The sequence below is a fragment of the Amphiura filiformis genome, chromosome 11, assembly GCF_039555335.1.
Source record: "Amphiura filiformis chromosome 11, Afil_fr2py, whole genome shotgun sequence".
Taxonomy (NCBI): Eukaryota; Metazoa; Echinodermata; class Ophiuroidea; order Amphilepidida; family Amphiuridae; genus Amphiura; species Amphiura filiformis.
The window spans coordinates 26,063,077-26,087,120 of NC_092638.1; the positions used below are offsets into that span (position 1 = coordinate 26,063,077).

General features: G+C 34.9%; 1 protein-coding gene and 1 long non-coding RNA gene across 3 annotated transcripts in view; one reads left to right on the plus strand and one right to left on the minus strand.

Moving 5' to 3' along the window:
- Nucleotides 1-20,151, plus strand: part of LOC140164636 (general transcription factor IIH subunit 3-like) — a 53,601-nt gene extending 33,450 nt beyond the window's left edge. Inside the window, exons 9-15 of one of the 2 annotated variants that reach the window (XM_072187973.1) lie at nt 1,982-2,010; nt 2,660-2,734; nt 3,540-3,593; nt 14,690-14,758; nt 15,683-15,818; nt 16,985-17,021; nt 19,136-20,151. In XM_072187973.1, coding sequence (XP_072044074.1) covers nt 1,982-2,010; nt 2,660-2,734; nt 3,540-3,593; nt 14,690-14,758; nt 15,683-15,818; nt 16,985-17,021; nt 19,136-19,226 — 491 coding nt within the window. In that variant the 3' untranslated portion in view covers nt 19,227-20,151. The remainder of the gene's footprint in view (nt 1-1,981; nt 2,011-2,659; nt 2,735-3,539; nt 3,594-14,689; nt 14,759-15,682; nt 15,819-16,984; nt 17,022-19,135) is intronic. The other variant, XM_072187974.1, reaches the window with a different exon arrangement.
- Nucleotides 5,001-10,008, minus strand: LOC140164635 (uncharacterized). Its single transcript, XR_011860548.1, has 3 exons — nt 9,827-10,008; nt 7,178-7,313; nt 5,001-6,571 (listed from the first exon to the last, which is right to left on the minus strand). It is a non-coding gene; the product is annotated as an uncharacterized lncRNA (long non-coding RNA).
- Nucleotides 20,152-24,044: the final 3,893 nt, after the last annotated feature.

The window sequence follows — 24,044 nt, forward strand, 5'->3', positions numbered from 1 at the left end:
AGTATGGTGTTATTTGCATGTGAAGCCTCCAAACGGGCTTTCTTGGATATCAGTATATTTTTCAAGCATTAACCATAATATCAATTTTTTTTAAATTTATGACATTCTGCACATATCATGCAACAATTACAATGCAGATATCAATATGGAACATACCAATTTAGATATGCATAGATGATAATTAAGTTTACTGTTGTTTCGGAGGCTTCATTTGTTTCGGAGGCTTCAATTGTTAACGGAAAGTTTGTATTGGGTCCCATTTTCAAACGGTGATATATATCTCCATGATTTAAAAACAAGTGACTTGAGGATCTACTTTGCTACATTTTGATAAATAGATTGGATGAGCTCTTTTATTTATATTTGCCCAAGCTTGCTGAACAGTTTGTTTCGAGGCTTCAAAAAGTTAACGGAAAATCGGCTCTTTGAAGTCAAGATTTTATAAAAAATTTAAAAGCTTGCAAATCAACTAATTTTTGTTACCCATTTCAAGTTAAGATATCAACTGTTATGAATCAAGAAGAAGTGAAGAAATAACCAAGAATTATGAACCAAAGCTATACCCACAAAGTTTGTTAACAATTGTTAACGGAAAATGCAGCCTCCGAAACGACAAATATCGAAGTCCGGTTCTCAAAAATACAGGGCCGTTCACAATTAAATCTAATGTGGCAGTGTTTACTGAACATATGACTGTAATTTCAGGATAAGAAAAATTATCCATGAACTAACTGAAGAAAACACAGGCTTTTACAAAAATGTTACTGTTTTTTACAGTTTTTCAAAATGGCAATATTAGGTACATTTAAGCCTGCTAAAACTGAACGCAGTAACTCCCGAAGATGATTATGCTACCCAAGGTAGCTGCTAACTAGATGACTTATGTGGCCAAAAATCATGGAATTCTGTGGCTTTATTAGAAAACTACGGATCAAAATGTTAAAAATCCAAAGTTACACCCTTTACCGTGAAAATGACCATATTGCATTGGTCGGACATCAAAAATTCAGATATTGGTATTTTCAGAACAAACCTACATTATATGGCATATATGTGACGTGGTATATCGAAAGGAGACACTTTTGGGCAGGATCGTAAATGGAGAAATAGCAAAAAAATCACAATTTGGGTTTATTGCAAATTTGTGATGTTAATAATGTTTAAAATGTTGTCTGATAGTTTCAGACCGGAATATAACTGGCATCTTATATTTTTTTCAGACATGTCAATAATATTTGTAATGGCCGATATCTCAATTTCCAATTTTATAATACCATAACTTACAACCCCAATATCTTCGCTTTTAATATGAATACCCGATTTCATTGGGGAGAATGGCATTGTGGAGCAAAATATCGCTATATTTAAGATCTGTAAAACACTCAAAATTGATAACCTGCCCAAAAGTGTCTCTTTTCCAAATGTGAAAGTTTAGCAGGACTAAATGAGACGTTCAGTCTGACATGGAAATATACTTTTATTAATATTTTGTAATGGTTTTTATGCAATCCAATGCACATATCCATCCAATGTGTAAATGAAGGTTGAATGCATAAATTTGAAAATACAAATTGAATGTGTAACCATGCGAATAATTATAACACTTTGTTTAAAATATGTTGTGCTCTGTTGCAATGCAAAAGGCAGTCTGGTACATAATTGTGAATAATGGCCAACATCGGACATATAAAAAATTGAAAAAACAATGGCATTATAGACTGGAATTAAATATGATATTCTTCACCAGGTTCGGCATCACAAATAATAAAGGAGACAAGTAGAGAAAGTGATCCCGCATGGGAATTGAACCCAGGACCTCAAGTTTAGGAGACCTGTAATGTAACCATAAAACATTGCAGATTGCAATAATGTACCTTTGCGATATTATGAGAGATAAAATGATGATGGTACATTGTAATTATACACAAGTTAAAGACTGAATATATACTAATTGTAACATAATTATACACTTATATTTCAGCTGGTGAAAAGATTAAGTCAAGAATATTGGTGAGTAGCATTTTAATGTAGCGAAGTTGGTTGAATTCTATATTAGTGGTCACTGTGGCTTTTACAGTGTCTGTATTACATGTAATCCGTCTTGGAAGAATTAATATAAGACTCATACTGACAGCAACTGAATTGCAAATGTTTGGGATACATGTACAGGCTATTCGCAAACAGGTTAGGTCCCAGCATTGCTCGTTAATGAGGGCCGATCATTCCACAAAGTGCTATAGATGTTACTTCTACGCACATACCACATAATTTTGGCATAGAAACTGCTGCTGTTTGCGAATAGTCTGTAGTAGTCTTTGGATACATGCTTGGTCAAATTTTAGACAAATGTCTAAAAGTAAAATTTATCATTTTATTTGTTGGGAGTGGTTACCTGCTCTTTGTTCTTCAACTGCATTTTTTTTTTAAATTTTATTTTAAACTGGCTAGCAAGACAAGCAAAACAAACTTTAGGTTTGGAATTTTGCTATGATATCTAGTACAAACAAACTGGATTTTATTTTGGGCCTGCAAGGCCAGAAGAGTGATATATAAGTATCTGAAAATAATGTGACAAAACTAGCAGCAGCAGAACTATATTGGGTACATATAACAAGAATATTTTATTTTTAATCATTTTATGTATTGTCTTTGTAATTAGGTAATCAAAGCTGCAGAAGATAGTGCAGCTCAGTATATGAATTTCATGAATGTCATCTTTACCTCACAGAAACAGGTGAGTCCTGGGTAGTAATTGGAACATGTGTACATCCATACCAAAATGATGCACTTGTCGGGTGCTACATACAGAAAACATTCCTTAACTATGTGACTTGGGGATGATTTGAAGTGACCTCAACTTGAGATGAGTCAAGTATTTATTCGTAGCTATTATTTGAAATGAGACGCATATAGCAGCTGACAAGTGCATTGTTTTGATATGGATGTAGGCATATAAAATATATGCACTTTTGTTGGGAAAATATGGACATACATATTGTCACTGGGCTGGGAAAACTTCAGATGTACATCTTTAACGATATGATAAAAAACGTCTGCAACTGAGGACATAACTGGAATACATACACACACATAACACTTGTCTTGGCAACTAGCAACCGCCGACATCCTTGGATCTTTTTTCCCGACCAGCATAATTGCAAACACATAAAAATGCATAAAACCATGTCACATTTGGTGGTATAATAGGTCTCGGTTGGATTGCAAGGCATCAAGCAGGTTTACGATTTGATACAGAGTCTCAGGTGTACAAAATTCTATTTAGATAACATTAAAGGTCCTCAGTTGGAAAAATCCTAGGTCCTTATTTGCCAATCTTAACAAGTAGGAGAGTGCACCTGAATGTGTTTGTTATGGGTATGCTAGTTTGTATGTTTGTGGATTCAAAATTGAACTCTGGTGGTGATATAGTTCTAATGATGAATATTCAAAACAGTGATTTATAGGCTGTGCATACCTTAAGCTGACCAAAGAATTTTAAAATAAGTAATTTTCATTTGAATTTTCACCATCTATTGCAGAATATCCCCATTGATGCTTGTGTGTTAGAGAAAGACTCAGGTCTCTTACAACAGGTAAGTCATTCATTACGTTTTGTTACCTGAAGAGATTTGATCATATCTCATCCCCTTTTTTAACCAATTCGACGGTAATAACTCTTGTAGTGAGGGATGAACATTTAACCACAAATTGCCTCAGGCAAAACTCACTTCCTGGGAACTAAATACCACACAAGGTCATTTTTATGTAACTCATTGATCCATTTGTGTTATATATACTGCCTCTAGGTATAATGACAGCCTGGTGATGTGGTCAACTCATTGACAAATCTGAACCTCAGGAGGGAATTCAATTTTAATCAATTGATATTCTCTCCAGGTAGTGAAACATAATGTTCTCTCCCATATTTCACTATTCATTTACAGAGATGTCCGGATTAAAAAAATATGTAAAAAGTTTCTGAAAAAAACTGTTTTTTACAAAAATGGGTTGTGATTGCCTCTTAAATGTGAGTGTCCACGAAAGGGTCCACAGACTCATTACTTCATGGAATGGTAATTCAATTGAGGTCAAAGTTGCCAACCTTGGTAGTTCTGAACCTACAAATATAGGGTAGTTTCAACCCTGGTACCTAGGCAAGGTTCCAGAGCCCCTGGATGTTGCAGGGATTTTAGCCTCTTACATGAATGAAGCAAATTGAACAAATATATAATTCATATTATACACCCTGACCGAAATTTGACACAATTTTGACATATGTCAAAATCATGTCAAACAAAAACGATAAGAATTGGGACCGTGATTTGACACAAATTTGACACAAATTTGACATATGTCAAATTTGTATCAAAAAATTTGACATATTTTTGACATAGTTCTATGTCAAAAGTGTGTCAAATCACATTTGTGTCAAAATCATGTCAAATATAATTTTGTGTCAAAATTATGTCAAACAGGATCATATTTGACATAACTTTTGATATGTCAAATTTGTGTCAAAATATATTTGATACATATTTGACATAGTACTTGGTTATGTCAAAATTGTGTCAAATCGTGATCATATATTTACACACTGATGTGAATGCAGTGGTGGAGCTCAGGAGCTGCCGTTGAGGTGAGCCAGCACAGGGAATCCGTTTCCACCATGTTGCATGCACAGCTTCCAGTCAGTGCCAAAAGTTATTGGAAATCCTACTTGAGGGCAAAAAAATGCCACCAAATATTCAGATTTGGGTGAAATTGTGTCAAACAGGATCATACTTGACATACTTTTGATATATGTCAAATTTGTGTCAAAATAAATTAGATACATATTTGACATAGTTCTTGGTTATGTCAAAAGTATGCCAGAATGTGATCACATGGCTGCACCACAGAGGTGAGGGGGGCACGGAGGGCTTAATTTCTCGCTTAAAGCTTAGCTTTGCCCCAGTTGCCCAATGAAAATCAAAATCACTGAAAATATTGATGAAAATATATTAATGATAGAATTGGATGCTTTACGCCCAATATTTATTGATATACTATTTACACGTTTACAAATGTACCTCTCAACAACTATTTTTAAACTCGTAGCTAGCTTGACCATATTTACTCATGGGATAAATCAATCCAATTTGATATCAAAATTGTTTTGCATGTATTTTTTTTTAATTATAATTTACACTTAAAGTAAAAAATAAAGTCTGATATGCAACTATGGCGCACACCGCACCGCAGAACATGAAATTTAATTTAGTATTTAACATACTGGTATTTAATATTCTGCACCTGCTGTACTGTGGAAACGAAAGAAATGCAAAAGTAACAGCAAGTCTGAAGAACTCAATTAGGAATCTCTTAATATATAAAGTAATTTACACTTGCACAATGTACATGTGCTACAGATCACAATTCCAGTACAAAACTTGGCTTAGCAAAAATACATGTGTCAGCCATAAGAAATCATTGCAAAACATGATGCCTATGTGTACGGTACTTATCTTTTACAGGTTATCTAAGACCCTGTTTACACCCGGGGGTATACATGCACACAGAGCCTTAAGGCGACATTAGTCAAATTTGAACCCCGTTTGTGTGTAAACAGGGTCACCCAAGCCTGATGGTTGGAACATGTGGCTATTTTGCTTGGATATAATTTTAAAAGCAATTAAATTCTCCTTTCAAGTACTTACAAAATAATGTGACTTCCAAGTTATTTCACAAGGTTGTACTGTAAAATAGACTTTGCACCTTATTTGTTTAGAATGCTACGTGTACACCTTGAAGCTGTTAACTTACCAACCATGAAAGGGATACTGGATAATTGTTAAAACAATGCACATTCTTATCTAAATGTACGTACATGCAGCACACTTGAGAAACAGATTTTCAAAAAATACTGATCATAATATAATTGGAACAAGATCAACAGGCTTGGTAACTTCGGTAAATAAACTAAAATGTTTTAACCTGTCAAAAAACTTACTATTTTCTTACTAAAACAGCTCAGTTTCAACCAGGGTTGAGGTTTGATGACAGATTAAAAACATAAAAACATTTTACTGACCATACCGACTACATTTCTAGGGCCTCAGATTCGACGAGAATCACTGAATCGATTCTCGTAATATTTGTTGCGAGAATCAATTTCTTTCATTGAATCATGCAGTAAGTGAAGCGACTCGGATGATTTTGATTCTCGCAAACTGGCACAAAATCTAAGCCCTATTTCACAGTATAGAGATTTTAAGTCTATCCAGATGTCATTTACACACAAAATAAGCATCACTAGCAATAGGTAGCCATCCAGCAAACAACTCAATTAAATGTTCTTCGTAAAATGTTGGCCCTTAAAGTTAAGTTTCATGGGCATGAGATATACATGATCTTTAACAGGAGGCAAACTTAGTACATGTACAAGGTTCTTTTTTCACATGACTTTTTTGTGTAACATCGTAACTTCTCATTTTGCACCGCTGATATGTAGGCAGTCCAGCATTTTCTTCTTGGTGAGTTGCCATTGTTGAAAGTATATTCCTGCTGCAGTTGGGTCATATTTCAGCAGCAACTGAAAGCAAATTGTACAGAGTTACTGATTAGTTAAACTTCAATTAGCAAAATGAATATTCTCGCTTGTCCCACATCTGATATAGTTTTCTGAAAGTACTGAAAAAATATTTTGCGTTGACCAGCGAGAAATTCAGGATCATCAAAATATTTTACTTTATTTACAGTTTAATATAGCCCCAGCCCCACAATTAAACCAACAAAACTTCTCATATCAAAACCGCTGGAACAAGTTACAAGTAACTCAAAATTTGGAAACAATTATTTTAATGGTACGCCTCAATGTATAGAAAAAAAGAACACAAAATATTTTACCATGCCCTTAAGTTTTGACTTTTAAAAGTTAAATTGCACTAGCAGGTTTAGTGGGTGGTTTTAATATTTGGAAGCAAAATGTGTTTCACAGTGGACACGACATAGAACCGTATACATATGTGTCGTACGGTAACCACAGTACATGTATCTAAACGGAACCCATTTCAGGTTTAAAATTTCACTGGGATTATGGGAAAAATAAGAACTTTCTTCCGATTCAAAAATCTCCATTTTGAGTAGGATAAAGTAGGGTGTTGAGGCTGTCGATCTCGTCACACATTTTTTTAATTACCTTTGGTATTTGAGTGAATTCCTCCAGACTACAGTATTATGTTGGCTTAAATAGTTTGAGACAAGTATGGACTTCACAGTTGCATTGACAGAAACGGAATCACAGAGAGCCCACAGCCTGACACAGAGCACAGAACCTATATAAAAAAAAATACATGAAATTTAAATAAATTACTCTTGACAAATATTACTGACATAGTCTCAAACTTAGGTTTTGGGTCTAGGTGACACGGTCGTAAATATTCTAAAAAATTAAATCAATTGCAGACCATGCAGCATTTCTTTTTTCCTTTTTCAAGCCATAATGTGCGATTTGCTCTGGCACATGTGCGTCTTACGTCTTGTTTGTACATCCCAGCTCCACGTAAAATTACACACAATCAGAGAGTTAATAAGCGCATGGAATGAAATCGCAATTTTCTTTATTTGGCTAACTAGTAACATTTATAGGAAACTATTCTTTTTATGCAAAAACAGTACATGTCATGCTAGACTTGGTTCTCAGACCTGTTGTAAACTTTGTCCGTCACTCATGTGATCTCTCTGTAGTACTACGGTACGGTAATAATGTGGTTTGAGACTTCTTTTTAAAAGAAATTTAAAATGAAGTTTGGTAGTACCGTAAATCTTTTTGTGCCTTAAATACTTGATCGAAACAAAATCAAGAATCAAATACGAATGCCTTTTACTGTCCAATAAAAGCAAAATTAGCTCTAGGGTTGAAGCCACAGGGTTTCCAAAGCTTACTTTAAATAAGGTACCCTTTGAAACTTGGAAGCATAATTTCTGATGAATAATATTAAACAGCATCAGCACTTATGTTGGTGAATGGTGTTTCTTTTTGTAAATTTTTGAGATTTGTTTTTTTATTTTTATTTTTTAAACATGGAAAATATGTCTGAAATTTGCGGCTAGACTTCTCAAAATTCATGCAGTTTACCTCTTCCACGATCGTATCTTTTCATGGAATTCATTGATCATCACGACTCGGTTTTCATTGATTGTTCAATGTACTGTACGGTACTGTATGTTGCGAGTACATGTATGTAACGACAATGCATGCCATGTGCATGATGTGGTAAAAATAGGTTTACTGCGGTACCTTATTCTCTCGGTCGGCATGATTAGTTTGTTTCATCTCATTGGGCTGTTCCATATGTGATGCGATCAAGCAAAATCAGTCGGAACTCGGAAATATTGATTTTGAGATACAGGCAAACAAAGGTGATATTTCCTTTTGTTTCCTCCTGTTTTGGAAACTCTTTAATTGCTCATATCTTTGGAACTGGTTGTTCAATTTCTATGGGGTTTTCTGCAAAATGCAGCTTTGTAAATGCTATTTACTATTCTATAGAAAACTGAAAATTTAATTTGTCCGAGTTCCGACTGATTTTGCTTGATTGCATCACATATTTGGGACCTCGGTCCTCGGACACAAGGGGACATGTTTAATACCATTGGCATTGCACTCAATCACAAAACGTTGACGTCGTAAAATTAAGTGCACCTCTTGGTGAAACAATTCAAAAAGTTCAATTCCTTCAGCAGGGGAAAAACTCACAATAAGTAGGGAAAGCAAACATGCAAATTGGGTGTTTTTTAGAGAAAATTGGCTGATGAACGGAAAGTCCCTAGAATTCAAGTATTTTATTTTTCATGTTTAAAAACCAATTTTATAGAATTTAGAGTATTTAGACTGAGATTCCGCGAGGGTGTCCCCTTTCACAGACATGAGGAATGGGAAAGTGCAATCATGGCAATAGATGGAACAACCCGGACTAGCTCGAGATACTCTAGCTAAAATACAGGTTTACATTTACTATCTTACATTATCTTGCTGTATTTCAGCTAGAGCTCCAAACGACAAGCTTCCGGGTTTTTTGGAGAACAATACTGTTACGTAAGATGAAGAAGAAACCCGCCTCGAGCCCGCCCTACTCATTATTTCATTGTACTTATTGCAATTTGCCTCCACACATTACGTAATCAACACAAAGCTTTTGTGAGGATTAGTGAGTGGATAAGAAATTGACAGTGGAGGATACTGAAGGACACGCCGATTGTTAGTTGTCAATCATGAATTGCCGCGTATTAATATTTTACTGCATGGCATTCCGCAAACACCAAGACAAATTATGCCGTATTTTTCCAAAGATCGCCTCATATGAAGTAAGCTGAATGCGATCTGTACTTTTGTAACATTCCGATCGCTTTTGATCACCTATTATCGGCGAATTTGCTTGAAAACACGTGAGTTCATGTTGTGTAAACATAATTAGCATAGACACAAATGAAATTACGATGCAATACAATGCAATTTGAATGCGCAGCAGATCTATAGAAATAACTTTGCCCGGTTTTATGCAGAATTAGACCCTGTCTGACCCGGACCGAGTCCGAGAGAATAATTAATTTTAATTATTTAAATTTTTCAAATTATGTCGACACTCAGTCACAGGCAGCTCATCACAGAGACAGTGCCAGTGCAGTGGTGTGCTTCTGTTGTACAGTACCCGGGTACAGTACACACACACCTAGACTGGTAATATACTAGCTCATCATCTGCCCGCATGATACAACAACACATATAATTTGCTGTTCAGTGTGTTTGAACTCATAGTGTTAGAATAGGTAAGCTTAAAAAACTTACGTTGCTGCAATGCATGCATGCTGTCTGCCTGTTTTCTCTTCCTTCCAAGTTCCAGTATTTTAGCAGCTATCAGTTGGTTGAGAATAAATGCACAATGGTCAACCAAAACATGTACAGTACTTCTTGCTGAGGAAATGACCTCCATAATGCATAATTTAAAAAAATACTTTCAGCCGTTAAGGTTTTACCGTCGTTACTAAACCTATCGACGAAATTTTTTTAAATTGACGTATTTTGTACATTAATATGTGTAGATAATAAATCATGAAAAAAAACAGGGGGTGCCGGACCTCACTTTTGAGCTACAGCCGTTTTAAAAGAAGTGTACATTTCCAAAAATCTCTGTACACTTCAATTAGCTCGAGATACTCTAGCTAAAATACAGGTTTACATTTACTACGGTATCTTACATTATCTTGCTGTATTTCAGCTAGAGCTCCAAACGACAAGCTTCCGGGTTTTTGGAGAACAATACTGTTACGTAAGATGAAGAAGAAACCCGCCTCGAGCCGCCTCTACTCATTATTTCATTGCACTTATTGCAATTTGCCTCCACACATTACGTAATCAACACAAAGCTTTTGTGAGGATTAGTGAGTGGATAAGAAATTGACAGTGGAGGATACGAAGGACACGCCGATTGTTAGTTGTCAATCATGAATTGCCGCAACGTATTAATATTTTACTGCATGGCATTCCGCAAACACCAAGACAAATTATGCCGTATTTTTCCAAAGATCATCTCATATGAAGTAAGCTGAATGCGATCTGTACTTTTGTAACATTCCGATCGCTTTTGATCACCTATTATCGGCGAATTTGCTTGAAAACACGCGAGTTCATGTTGTGTAAACATAATTAGCATAGACACAAATGAAATTACGATGCAATACAATGCAATTTGAATGCGCAGCAGATCTATAGAAATAACGCGTTGCCGGTTTTATGCAGAATTAGACCCTGTCTGACTTCAATGGCAAAATCAGCAATTTGCCCAAAATATATCACCTTTTGCGTTGTATAAAAAAATTGTCGAGACAAATTTTTTTTAATTTTATATATGTTATGAAAAAGAAAAATCTCTGTAAAATCGCGCAAAAAAAATTGGGGGTACCGGACCTAGTTTTCGCGTAAATTGACCAAAATAGGTCGAAAAATGCATTTTTTCTGCGACACCATGCGTAGTTAATTGCGTGCGTGGATATTTTGCGTGCGTGCCAACGCGCTGGTATGAAGCGCGATCTGATGCCGGATCAGCGTTCATTTACGCATATGGCCACAAAAAAGGAATTGTCTGTTTACGCAGGAAAGTTTTCACTGTAAAAAAAAAAATCTGAACCTAATTCTAATTTGGTGTATTTTGGTCACAAACGGGTGTAAGAAAGGCTCCCATTCTGCAAATATATTGGGCCAAAGAGTTATTAAGTTACACAAAGCGAAGTTATTTTCAGCTTTATGTTCACCTGACACGAATGACCAAAAAGAGGATTTATTAAACATGTTAAAGCGGCGCTTTGACACCATGGGCGGAAGTGTTTGACTATAATAGGCCTACACTTATTATAGGCATATAGGCCTACTTAGCATGCTTAGTGCCGTTTATCGAGAGGAAAACTTTTTGGTCACACAAAACTATAGGCCTCTGGAATTATCTCCAGGTGGATTCATATCATCAATTGTTGCAGTTCAATTAAAGCAAAGTTAAACGCTGGGTTGCCTATAGCTATATGAAAACGTTTGGCCAATTATGATATCATTTTTGTAAATGTATGACACATTTTTATAAACTGAATAGTTTTGATAGTGTTGTCTATATCGCATGCATTATGAATTCAGTGCACGTAGTAGGTCTTTGCCCAATAACACAAAATGCTTTAAGCATTTAAATGGTGGATTATAAACTTTTAAAACATTTTAAAAATAACAATCAAAAACATTGAACACTTGCTGCAAAACATATTCTAAGTTGGAACAATGTTGCCAAAATAATTATGTCTACAATAACATTTTCACAACATGTTTTTAATTTTGTTGTAGTGTGTTTCATTTATGAAACGTTCTACAAACGATACTGGTAACCTTTAAGGGATCTGGAATGAGCGTTTTGAGCGTTTTACGACAGTATATATTTTGTGGGACATGAGAGCACATCAGACATACATGTATCAAATTGCATTCTGAATACGAAGAATGTCTTTCTGATATCAAATAATTTTCATTTTTTGAAATTCACGATATAATTCAAATTTTATGACAAATTATTAAAATTTGATATTTTTCATATTCTTGATATATAACAGTCCTCGAATTAAATTTTATAAATCTAATGACATATTCTTAAAGTGTATGTAGCTGGGAGGAAAAGCCGACGATCAATTGAACATTTTAACTTTCATATTGAAGATATGGATTTATTTCCCCAAAATTCCTATTTCCAGGTCTGTTATTACTGGAAGCACGCTGGCAAGATTTGGTTTGTACATGTTGTATTTAATATATTAGAAGCGACCACTTTTTTTTTACGCTCAGCAAACATTGTTTTCTTTATTTTTTGGCCCTAGTTATCGCGGTGCGCAAAAAAATAGCATTGACACGCTCAATACGCATCGTTCTCTGCGATGTCTGCAACGCAACGCCGAATACGACGCGGCGTACGCACGCCTTGAAAACAGGCGCAATAGTCAAGTCGAATCGGCTGACGACGGTAAAACCTTAAATAACTCTTCTGTGGGCTGCCATATTGGATACTAGTCTAGTAGTCTTTTTCACAGTCTGTTTCTGGCTTAGTGAAAATCTGGCAACTTATGCAGTCTGGGTCCAAGACTAAGCACACACAAAATTTGAAAAACTAAACAAAACTTCCTTTAAAAGGGGTTGGTTAGCTACCTCAAAGTTCTGTATTATTTTGTTTTTGCTAACAGTCAAACTTATAGCTACTTATTTAGCTAGAAAAAAATTTCTAGGGGTTGTGCAATAATTATGCCCCAGCAAGAGTGGATAATTCTGGTTAGGGCAATTAGGCCAAACCTGGGGGAGGAAAAGAGGGGAAATTTAAAAAAAAATAGAATCAAAAAAGAAAAGCTTTGGCATGAAAAGAAATAAAAAGAATATTAATTACCCACCCCACCCCCAAATAATATAAATAAATAGTTGCATTTTTCTGATTAATTTTATTATTATTAATAATATTATTATTATTGTTTGTATTTAGAAAAAAAGTGGGGGGAAAAATCAGAATAAAAACAAATTTGCATTAAAAAAAATCAACAAATTGTTTATGAATAAAAATCATTTGAACAGAAAAAAGAGAGCATTACACCAAATAAATAAAGAAATAAAGAAATAAATAAAGAAAAATGAAAAATAAAGACAAAAATATAATAATAATAATAATAATTATCTTTTGCATTTTTATTTAATTTACCTTTTTCTTTCTGTTTTTGTATTAAAAAAAGGGGGGGGGCAATTTTTAAAAAATACTGAAGACATTCTTTTGGTATAAAAAATAATAAAAGAATTCCGAACCAAAAAACAAGAGTGCAAACAAACAAACAAAAAATAAATAAATAAATAAATAATAAAATCAATTGAAATGAAATGAAATAAAATAATAAAAATAATAAATGTTAGCATTTTTTAAATCAAGTTGATCCTTTTCTGTATTTTTTTAAGTGGGGGGGGGGGGCAGCTGTCAGCTGCCAAAGAAATGTAGGGACAGCTTCTTCACACCCTTTGAGAATTCTTGCACCCCCTGGAAAATGCGACTTTCAAAGCCATATTATTTTGGTACACAGATATTCTTTCTTTTTTTTTTAATCATCAACCTATATTTGATATGTGTTTCAATAAACAGTGAATAATTTGCTTTTGTAATTGTCAATCATCAAACGCATAATGATCATGTTTGGTTATAATTTTTTTTTAATTCAATGATGATTCAAAATGGATAACAAAAGTTGGATTTGACACAAGAAATTATCAAGAAAATGGCTAAGTAAAATTTGACACAAATTTGACATAACATTTTCAGAAAAACAACTAAGTTGGATTTGACACAATTTTGACACAATAAATTTGTCAGGAAAATGACTAAGTAAAATTTGACACAAATTTAACATAGTTATTTTTTCTGAAAATTTGTCTAAGTTAGATTTGACACAATTTTGACACAATAAAAAATTATCAGAAAATGGCTAAGTAAAATTTGACACAAATTTGACATAGTTATTTGTTCTGAAAATTTTTCTAAGTTAGATTTGACACAATTTTGACATAATAAAATTGTCAGAAAAATGGCTAAGTAAAATTTGACACAATTTTAACACAATTTTGACATAATTTTGACACTCATATGTTTCATTTGGTACATTTGACATAGATTTGACACACAGTATAAAATCTAAGTTAAATTTGATACATATTTGATACAATCAAATATATGTCAAAAACTATTTGACATAGTTTTGATATATCAAATTTGTATCAAAATGCTATTTGATATATTTTTGATATACTTTTGATATATATTTGACATAAAAATTTCTGCGTGGGCATGCACCACTTCCGAATCTGCTGCATACCACAAAATGTTGCACGCACAACTGGTTGCAGATGCCTGCTCTAGACTATATTGTACAGTCAGTCTACTCTGAAGTACAACGTACCGACAAGAACGCACACATTGTGCCGACTTTGAAGGGACGCATACCGTCAGCAGAGACGCAGTACTGCGCACTGTTTACGCGCTGTATACACGGGCGTTGTCACTTTGTACTTCAGAGTGGACAAACTGTAGTACCACTTATTTTGCATACCATTTCTTTATTCAACATGTTTTATCATGTCTATGTCATTCCATTGCAGGCTTGTGATATAACAGGTGGGATGTATCTCAAGATCCCACAGATGGCTGGCCTTCTGCAGTATTTATTAGTAAGTCAAAACTAAAACAAATCAGGAATTAATATGACAAAGAGATCAGACTGAAACAGTATGGACTTTGTCATGTTTGGATATTGTTCATGGAGAGCAAAATAGATAACTTAAGGATTATTTCACTATGTGATTGGCAATCTTTGATTTAAAGAGTGTGTTTGTTTGCATTCTGCATGTCATTCATTGTGCTGATAACTTACCCTAATCACTACATGTACAATAAGCCCAATCGCCATTGTGACTTCCGGTTTTTGAGAGCACTTTTAGGACACTTTGACCTCTGACATTTCGGAAAAATTACTCTAATTATTATTATTTTTTTTATTATTCTAATAATGTTACAATTAAAAATATTTAGATAATTAATTTATATAATAAATATATTTTGTGGATTTGTTTTTATTCAAGTAAAACTTTTTTGATTATATTTTGTATGTACAAAAAACAATTTTTATGAAAGGTCAAAGGACAAAGTGTCCTAAAAATGCAAAAACTGTCCCACAATGCATTGCAAACTTCTAATGCCGATTTGGCTTATTGCTACAAACCCTTGTCACGCTCAAGCTTAAAAGATGGCATTTCTCAAATGATAGCGGGCTTCACCCCAAGATAAATATGGGACGTAATCTATTTCATAAAATTACATTGCCTACAGTTTTCATTTGCATCCAGGAAGTTTGGCCGATATGAGTAAATGATTGGTACAATGTCACTCTGAATAGATATATATCTTTAATTCCAAAAGGGCACTATATATAATAATATTCTGTAAAATCATCATCTTTTTTTAAAGCTTTCCTATAGCACCAATAAACAAATATCTTCTCATCCAATAGATTTGGAAGTGATTAACATTATTTAACATTGTGTGCTTCACAGATATAATTTACCGTTCAATATGCTAATATTGTGTTTTTCCAGTGGGCATTCCTTCCCTCACCAGAAATCAGAACATGTTTAGAGATGCCACCTGCAATCCATGTGGACTACAGAGCTGCTTGCTTCTGCCATAGAACACTCATAGATATCGGCTATGTGTGTTCAGTGTGTTTATCAAGTAAGTAGCTTCAGATAACTGCATGATTTGTCCTTAACCATGTTTGGCCAAATTATTTGGAATGCATGCATCAATGAAGTCCCAAGTTAAGCACACCAAAATTCACAAAAGTGCATTAAACACAAAGCGCACTATAAATAAAATAAAATTTTGGATTGTATATAGCGCATTTTTCCAGAGGATTCAAAGCGCTGTAATTTCGCTGCGTGGTGAATCATCACAATCAGATCGCATCAACTAGGCTGGTTGCAGCCGAACCTAGCGCAAACCTATCTGCACTTTGATTGTAACATCCACCTATTTTCTGCAGCTCCCCAACTTCCATTGGGTGAAGGAAGTTTTTTGATAACCAAACAAATTAATTAATCACCAATTTTGAAAGCAGGAGGAAACCGGAGATCCCAGAGAAAACCTGCGAGAGCGAGCATGGATCGGGACAAACCAAGGGCACATACAGGCCTTAGGCATGGCCGGGGCTTGAACCTGTGACCTCAGTGGTGCAAGGCGAGGGAACAACCTATAGGTTTTCAAACAGGTTTTTGTTCTGAAAGTTTCTTATTTAAGAGATTTTTTCTCTATAGGATTTTTATTGTGAACCTTTTGAAGAAAGCAACTCTTCTGAACAAAAGCCTTCAGACAAGTGTTTTTGGATGAACTATCCTTCTAGATATGAAATCTAAAAGAAATGGCCTTCGGAACAACAAACTTTAGACTTATCATTGAAGTTATGGACCGTTAAAGAATATTGTGTTATGATAGACTACACTTCAAATTAAAACCATCTTGAAATGTTACCCATTAGGATATTTCTGGTTCCTAATCTCCATTGAGTGTGTATTTTGATTCTGTAATCTTTTATGATCATAATTCCCTTCCAGATCTTCTATTTTGGATAATAACATTTGGTGTATCTTCAGCAACATTAAAGTTTAAAAAAATACCTGGCAACCATCTGAGACAAATATAACTATAAGAGATACAAAGCCCCATTCATTCATACCTTGTGCAGCGATCCAGGTCTCCCACACGGATATTATTATGCAATTCGCACTAGTTCTACCCTTGCCTGCTTACTGCACATGCTCAAATCAATTACACAGCTTCATTTTCGGGATTCAATACAGATTTGTCACATATATGTGTTTTTTGTTTTGTTTTAATTTCAGTTTTCTGCACCTACAGTCCTATATGCTCAACATGCCAGTAAGTAATGATTTCATTATCTGTATTTGTGACATATTCTGGTCCATGGAGGCCAAAGGTGGCAAATTTGAAATTGAGATAATGAAGGCAAAAATATAATGTAAACAATAAAATACATAAGAAAATAGACATCACTAAGCTTCATAACTTTAGAACCAAGTATGCTAGACCTTTGGTGTTTTCATTATATGATAGCCTGTTGTTTGTATAAGGTAATAGTTATGGTAACTCAATTTTTAAGATGCCTACCTTGGCCTCCATGGACCAGATGTATCGCAATTAAACTTGTGAGACCTTTCACATTTAAATTGTAAATTAACTTGGCAGCTCACACAAGGTATCGTACAGTGAATAATAGGGAATTTTTGATTTCCGGATGGTTTTGGTATGTTAAATCACCAAACATTGTAGTCGTTGACTTTGTAATGTGTTGTCTTCCAAATTCTACAATATGCAAAGAGAGTCTAACAACCGTTGTGGTGATGACGACAACATTTGGTGTTTTACCGTCACAGAACCATCCGTTGTGGAAATCAAAAACTCCCTACTCCCCATTCCAGATAAATACAGCACTAATTTTTTGGGATTAAAAAGATATGATCAAGTTCTGCAAAATAAAACATAGGTAAATCCTAATCATTTAGTTAGTCCTAACTGGCAATAAAAGTAAAATTTTAATATTTGGCCAATTTCTTGAAAAAAGAGCCAAAAACATGCATTTTGGGCATGTTTTCTGACAATCGACTCACAAAAATCAAAGACTTGTAACAAGTCTAAGCATTCAAAATCTTGAGTAGATGCCGCAATTTTGCTCTAATTCCCACTTTTTTGTGTTACTATAATTAAATAATTGGTTATAAAAATGAAATATGTCTTTTCCAAAAACTAGAATGCATAAACTGAAATTAGTCTTAGTACAAGTCTTTAGGCTTGATTGTCACAGCATACGAAAAACACCCTAAAAACGTGTGTTTTCGGCCCTTAATTCCAAAAAATTGGCCAAATATTAAAATTTTTCTTTTACTGCCAGTTAAGATTAACTAAAGGATTAGGATTTAGCTATGTTTCATTTGGCAAAACAGGGTAATATGTTTTTATCCAAAAAAGTGCTGTATTTTTCTGGAATAGGGAGTAATACCAGGACAAAGCACAACCTTTTCAAATGATATGGCAGTGTAATACCAATGTTTATTGACATTTTGCAATGTAAAGATGCATATAGTGTGTAGTGCAAGTTAACCAACTAACCATGGACTATTCCAGTTGACATCCTTATACCCCATATGGTTGACATGACCTTAGTAGTCTCCCACACAGGGAGTGTGAATATTAAACAGAGTCACCCATTATTGTAAACTGATATTAAACTGACATAATGCAAAATATTTCTTGCATTGTAATCAGTGGCTTCTGAGCAGCTGAGCAGAATTCACACAATACAAATATATGACACAAGTGAATATTTTGATGCAAGCTTTGTTAACTGGCATCTAAGGAACCCATATAAAGTCTGCACAAAAAGAAACTCAGCTGTTATAAACACGCCTATAGCTTCGGAACTAATAATTGTTTTCACATTATTTCAACATAAAAGAAGGATGGTTTATTTACTACACTTTGATACCTAATTTGTCCAATTTTGTTCAATATTAACAATGTAGCAGTGTTTTGGAAGAAAAATAGCCGAATATAAAAGTTGCAGCTATTTGTATTGATTTTGAAGTGAGCGTGAAGATAATGGCTTTACGTGCTACCGTGCTGGCATAATAACCATTGATCGCTGTAAACTGCAACTTTTAAAATCGGGTATTTTTCTTTCAAAACACTACTGTGTTGTTAATATTGAACAACATTTGACAAATGTGGTATCAAAATTAGTGTAAATAATTCATCCTTCCTCTATGTTAAAATATTGTGAAAACAATTATTAGTTCTGAAGCTATAGTCGTGTTTATAACAGCTGAGTTTCTTTTTGTGCAGACTTTAGTATGGTATTGTAAGTCATATAAATAAGTGCATATCGCTTAAGCCTTTTTCTTAACAAATTCAAAGACTGATATCATCCTAATGTTTTCATATTATACCTATTTTTCTATGTTACCTTGAACTTCTAGTACTGCATTCAAGATTAAAGCTGCACCAGGCCTGAAAGCCAAGAAGCGAAAGAAAACAGCAGCTGCAGGTGGATCAGCACCAGCACGCTGACGATGACCGCTGTAAGAACTTAATTGATGGTAGAAGGTGAGAGAGATTGTTAAGTTGTGTTATCATGTCTCAGTTGCCTGTCAAAGTTCACAGCAATATTTGTCTTGGAAGATAGGCTTATGACTATGAAACAAACATGATGGTTGCATCATCATCAGCAGCAACAGCAGGGAATAGATGGGCTTATGAGTGTGAAATTTTGTTATCATGTCTCAGAAATGTCAGTCTCTGCGAAAGATAGTAGATAGGCTTATGACTATGAAATTAACATGATGGTTGCATCATCATCATCAACAGCAGCAGCAGCAGCGGTGGCAGCATCTTCATCAGCATGCTAACAAAAGACAAAGTACTTTGCGTACATATAAGTTAAATGCAGTTGTTATGCAAAAATGATGGTAGTATCTTCATCATTATAATTCGTTATAATTAATTATCTTGGTTGCCTGTCAAAGTTCACAGCAATATCTGTCTGGAAAGAAATGCTTATAACTATGAAATGAACATGATGGATGGTGGTTGCATCATCATCAGAAATAGCGGCAGGGGCAGCATCTTCATCAGCGTGCTAACAAAAGACAAGGAACTTTGCACACATGTAAGTTAAATGCAGTTGTTATGCAAAAATAATGGTAGCATCATCATCATCAGTAGCAGCAGCAGTGTAATACTGTGAGTGCAATGTCGCCAAAAATTTTAAGTGCCAAGGCACTGCAAACTGGCTTGCCAGCCAGGCACGGAGAAGACTATTAAGTAGCCCACTTTTTAGAACTCTAATAAATATTTGGGCCGTTTTACCTGAATTTAGAATGTAAATCACCCAAGGGGGTGCAAACAGCACTTGACTTATATATAGTTTCGGTACTTAGTGGGAAGTTCTGAGCAATCAATAAATGGTCGCAAAATCCATTGTTATCGCAATTCAGAGCATCAAAGACTTGTAACCTTCATAAATCACCTAAACTGAAAGGAAAATATTAGTTGTCCACATCCAACTTAGTTTCGTCAGCACAGACATTGACTTTTATGATACTGACATTTGTGCGATAGACACCCATATGTGATGCGATCAAGCAAAAGCAGTCAGAACTAGGAAATATTGATTTTAAGATATGTGTACATCCATATCAAAACGATGCACTTGTCGGCTGCTACATGTGTCTCATTTCACACAATAGCTATAGGATAAAATCCAGACTCATCTCAAGGGAAGATCATATCATATCATATCATATCATTTTATTTGCCAGCAAAAAGACACATATACATATAAAATATTGCACAATATCAAAATTACACATAAATATATAAATTACACATGCAAAGATATAAAAATGTAAGCCATGGAAGGTCATAAAGCAAGAAAATGAAATTGAATTGACCCATGTTGGAGAAAATAGAGAGATGGCATGCCTTAACCAGGAACAATTTAAACAAAGGACAAGAGAACCCCTGGCAGGGATAGCCAGATAGTGACAAAGTCACTTTCAAAGTGGCTAAACCTAAATGATTCCCACAAGAACATAGACAATCAGCACAGGCGAACAGGGCAAAGGATGAATCTACCTACATTCTCCAACATAAGATGAGGCGTGATAATACAATGTAAGCACAACCTTTAGATAAAAAATAAGCCTAAGCCCAACTAAAAACTATTTTGAATTCCAGCTAATTGTTTTGAAATGTTTTTGAGATTGTCCAGGAAATTAAATATACTAAACAAGAATTGGTCTTTGAGAGATGGAGGAAGTTGATCAAAATAAACTGGAAAACGATTGAAGACAGTGTATTTAAAACTATCGGTTCTAGCATAAGAATGGGAGAACTTAAGAGAATTACTATGACGAGTATTGATGGAAATATACTCCAAAGGATCAATATCATGCTTGCAGTAAAAACACTTGGCAATAAAAGAAATAGCAAGATAATTGTATCTATTGCACACAGACATCAGACCTAGTTTTTCAAGGCGTACACCATACTCAAGCTCTCCCTGGTGCTGGAATACAGGCACGTGCCAGACGCCCCTGTATTTTTTCCAAGGATTTTAAGTGTCCACTTTGATGTGGAAGCCAGGCTGGGATACCATATTCAAGAATTGGACGGCAGAGGGAGGTATATAATTTGACCAAAATATCTGGATCATTGCAGCGGACCAGTCGCCTAATAAATCCCAAAAGACGCAAGGTGCTTGAAGTGACTGATTTAACATGGTCCCCCCATTTCAGATTTGAAGAAATCATAATGCCGAGATATTTATAACTATGAACTACACCTAAGGGTTTGTTAAGTAAGGTGTACTGTGGAGTGGATCTATTAACACCAACTCTCCTGGACAATCTCATAACCTTGCACTTGTCTGGATTTAAAGACATTTTGTTAATATTGCACCAGTTAACTATACTGTCAAGATCATTTTGGACAGTGTTGATGTCATCTTCCGCCTGGATGGGTCTGTACAGGAGCGTGTCATCAGCATATTGGGGGAGTGATGAGCTAACAAAATTTGGCACGTCCAAAACAAAGAGATTAAACAACAAAGGCCCCAGAACAGAACCCTGAGGGACCCCTGACTCAACAGAAACCCAATTTGACGATACCCCTCGGAATTTAACACACTGTGAGCGACCTAAAAGAAATGAGGAAATCCAGTGCCAGAGAGGACCACAAATACCATAACGATGAAGCTTGGCTAAGAGCAAAGAGTGGCTGACTTTATCAAAAGCCTTGCTCCAGTCCAGGAAGATGACATCAACATCTGGTGGAGATCTTTGATCTAGAATTTGTAGCCAGTGGTGGCAAACCTTACTGAGGAGAGTGGTACAGGAACGCCCAGCAATAAAACCATGTTGCTGAGGAGAAATAAGACCATTTGTCCTCATTATAATTGACAACATTACGTGTAACCACTCTCTCCAGCATTTTGCCTACCACTGAACACAAAGAAATTGGTCTATAATTTTTCAAATTGGTAATATCCCCAGATTTATGTATAGGTACAACTGTAGCTTTTTTCCAATCATCTGGGAGTGTACCTTGAGTAAGAGAAATATTAAAAATAATTGCAATTGGAAAAGAAACCTGAGCAGCAGTAAGCTTGAGCATAGTTGATGTGATGCCATCAGGCCCAGGGGCTTTACCATTCTTCAAGGACCTAATGATTTTAAAAACCTCAGAGGAATTGGTCAACACCCGGGACAAAAATGGAATTCCCTAATGGCCCTCACACATTGAGTCTATTGTATCTGGCTCATCCGAGGTAGTAAAATTTGAAACAAAAAATTCATTGAAAGAATTAGCAATGGTGTTGGGATCTGTAACACAAATATCATCAATCTTAAAAGAGGTAGCAGTAGGTTTAGCTTTGGATGCCCGAACAAAGGACCAACATTTTTTACCATGATTAGAATTGTCATTTACAATATCTGAAACATAAGAATCACTTCAAATCATTCCCAAGTCACATGGTTAAGGAATGTTCTCTGTAATATCTTAACCATGTGACTTGGGAATGATTTGAAGTGACCTCCACTTGAGATGAGTCTGGTATTTGTTTCTAACTATTACGTGAAATGAGACACATGTAGCAGCCGACAAGTGCATCGTTTTTATATGGATGTACACATATAGCCAAACAAAGGAAATATTTCCTTTTGTTTCCTGTTGTTTTGGAAACTCTTTAAGGGCTGGGGTATGAACGTTTGGACAGTATTTATTTGGGACATTAGAGCACATCAGACATATCGAATTGCATTCTGAATACGAAGAATGTCATTCTGATATCAAATAATTTTGAATTTTGAAATTCGCAATTTAATACACATTTTATGGCAAATCATTAAAATTGATATTTTTGATATTTAACAGTACTTGAAGTAAACTTTATAAATCTGATGATTTATACTTAAAGTGTATGTAGGTGGGTTGAAAAGCCCACGATCAATTGAAAAATTTGACCTTTTTCATATTGAAGATATGGATTTTTTCCCAAAACACCAAAAAAATTAGGTCTTTTTGGGAAAAAATCCATATCTTCAATATGAAAGGTCAAAATTTTCAATTGACCGTCGGCTTTTCCTCCCTGCTACATACACTTTAAGAATATATCATTAGATTTATATAATTTACTTCGAGGACTGTTATATATCAAAAATTCAAAAATATCAAATTTTTATAATTTGTCATAAAATTTGTATTATATTGTGATTTTCAAAAATGAAAATTATTTGATATCAGAAAGACATGCTTCAGATTCAGAATGCAATTCGACAGGTCTGAGGTGCTCTCATGTGCCACAAAAAATACTATCGAAACGCAATAAACGCTCATTTTAGATCCCTTAATCTCATATCTTTGGAACTGGTTGTTCAATTTCAAAGGCATTTTCTGCAAAATTCAGCTTTGTAAATGCTTTTTACCGTTCTATGAGAAACTAAAAATGTAATATTTCCGAGTTCCGACTAATTTTGCTTGATCGCATCACATATGATGAAGGACGCGACAGTGGGATATTTCTACTGCTCGGCCTGACACTTTTAAAAGTAGTCCAATTTTAGGCAAGTGAAGCGGATGGTTTGTGAATATCGGCAAGTGATTGCCAAGTAGCCCAATTGTGCACCTATGGTACAGTGTTGTACATTTATGTCATCACTTTGTAAGTACAGTATACACAGGTGGATAGAGACAAAAATAGCATTGCGCATTTTGTTGTTAAGGCAGCTGTGTACTCTCAGACATGCTTGTAGTAAAAGTGCAATAACTTTGTAATTATTAGCGCAAGACATATAAAAGTATACATTTTTATAAGGGCAATAAATC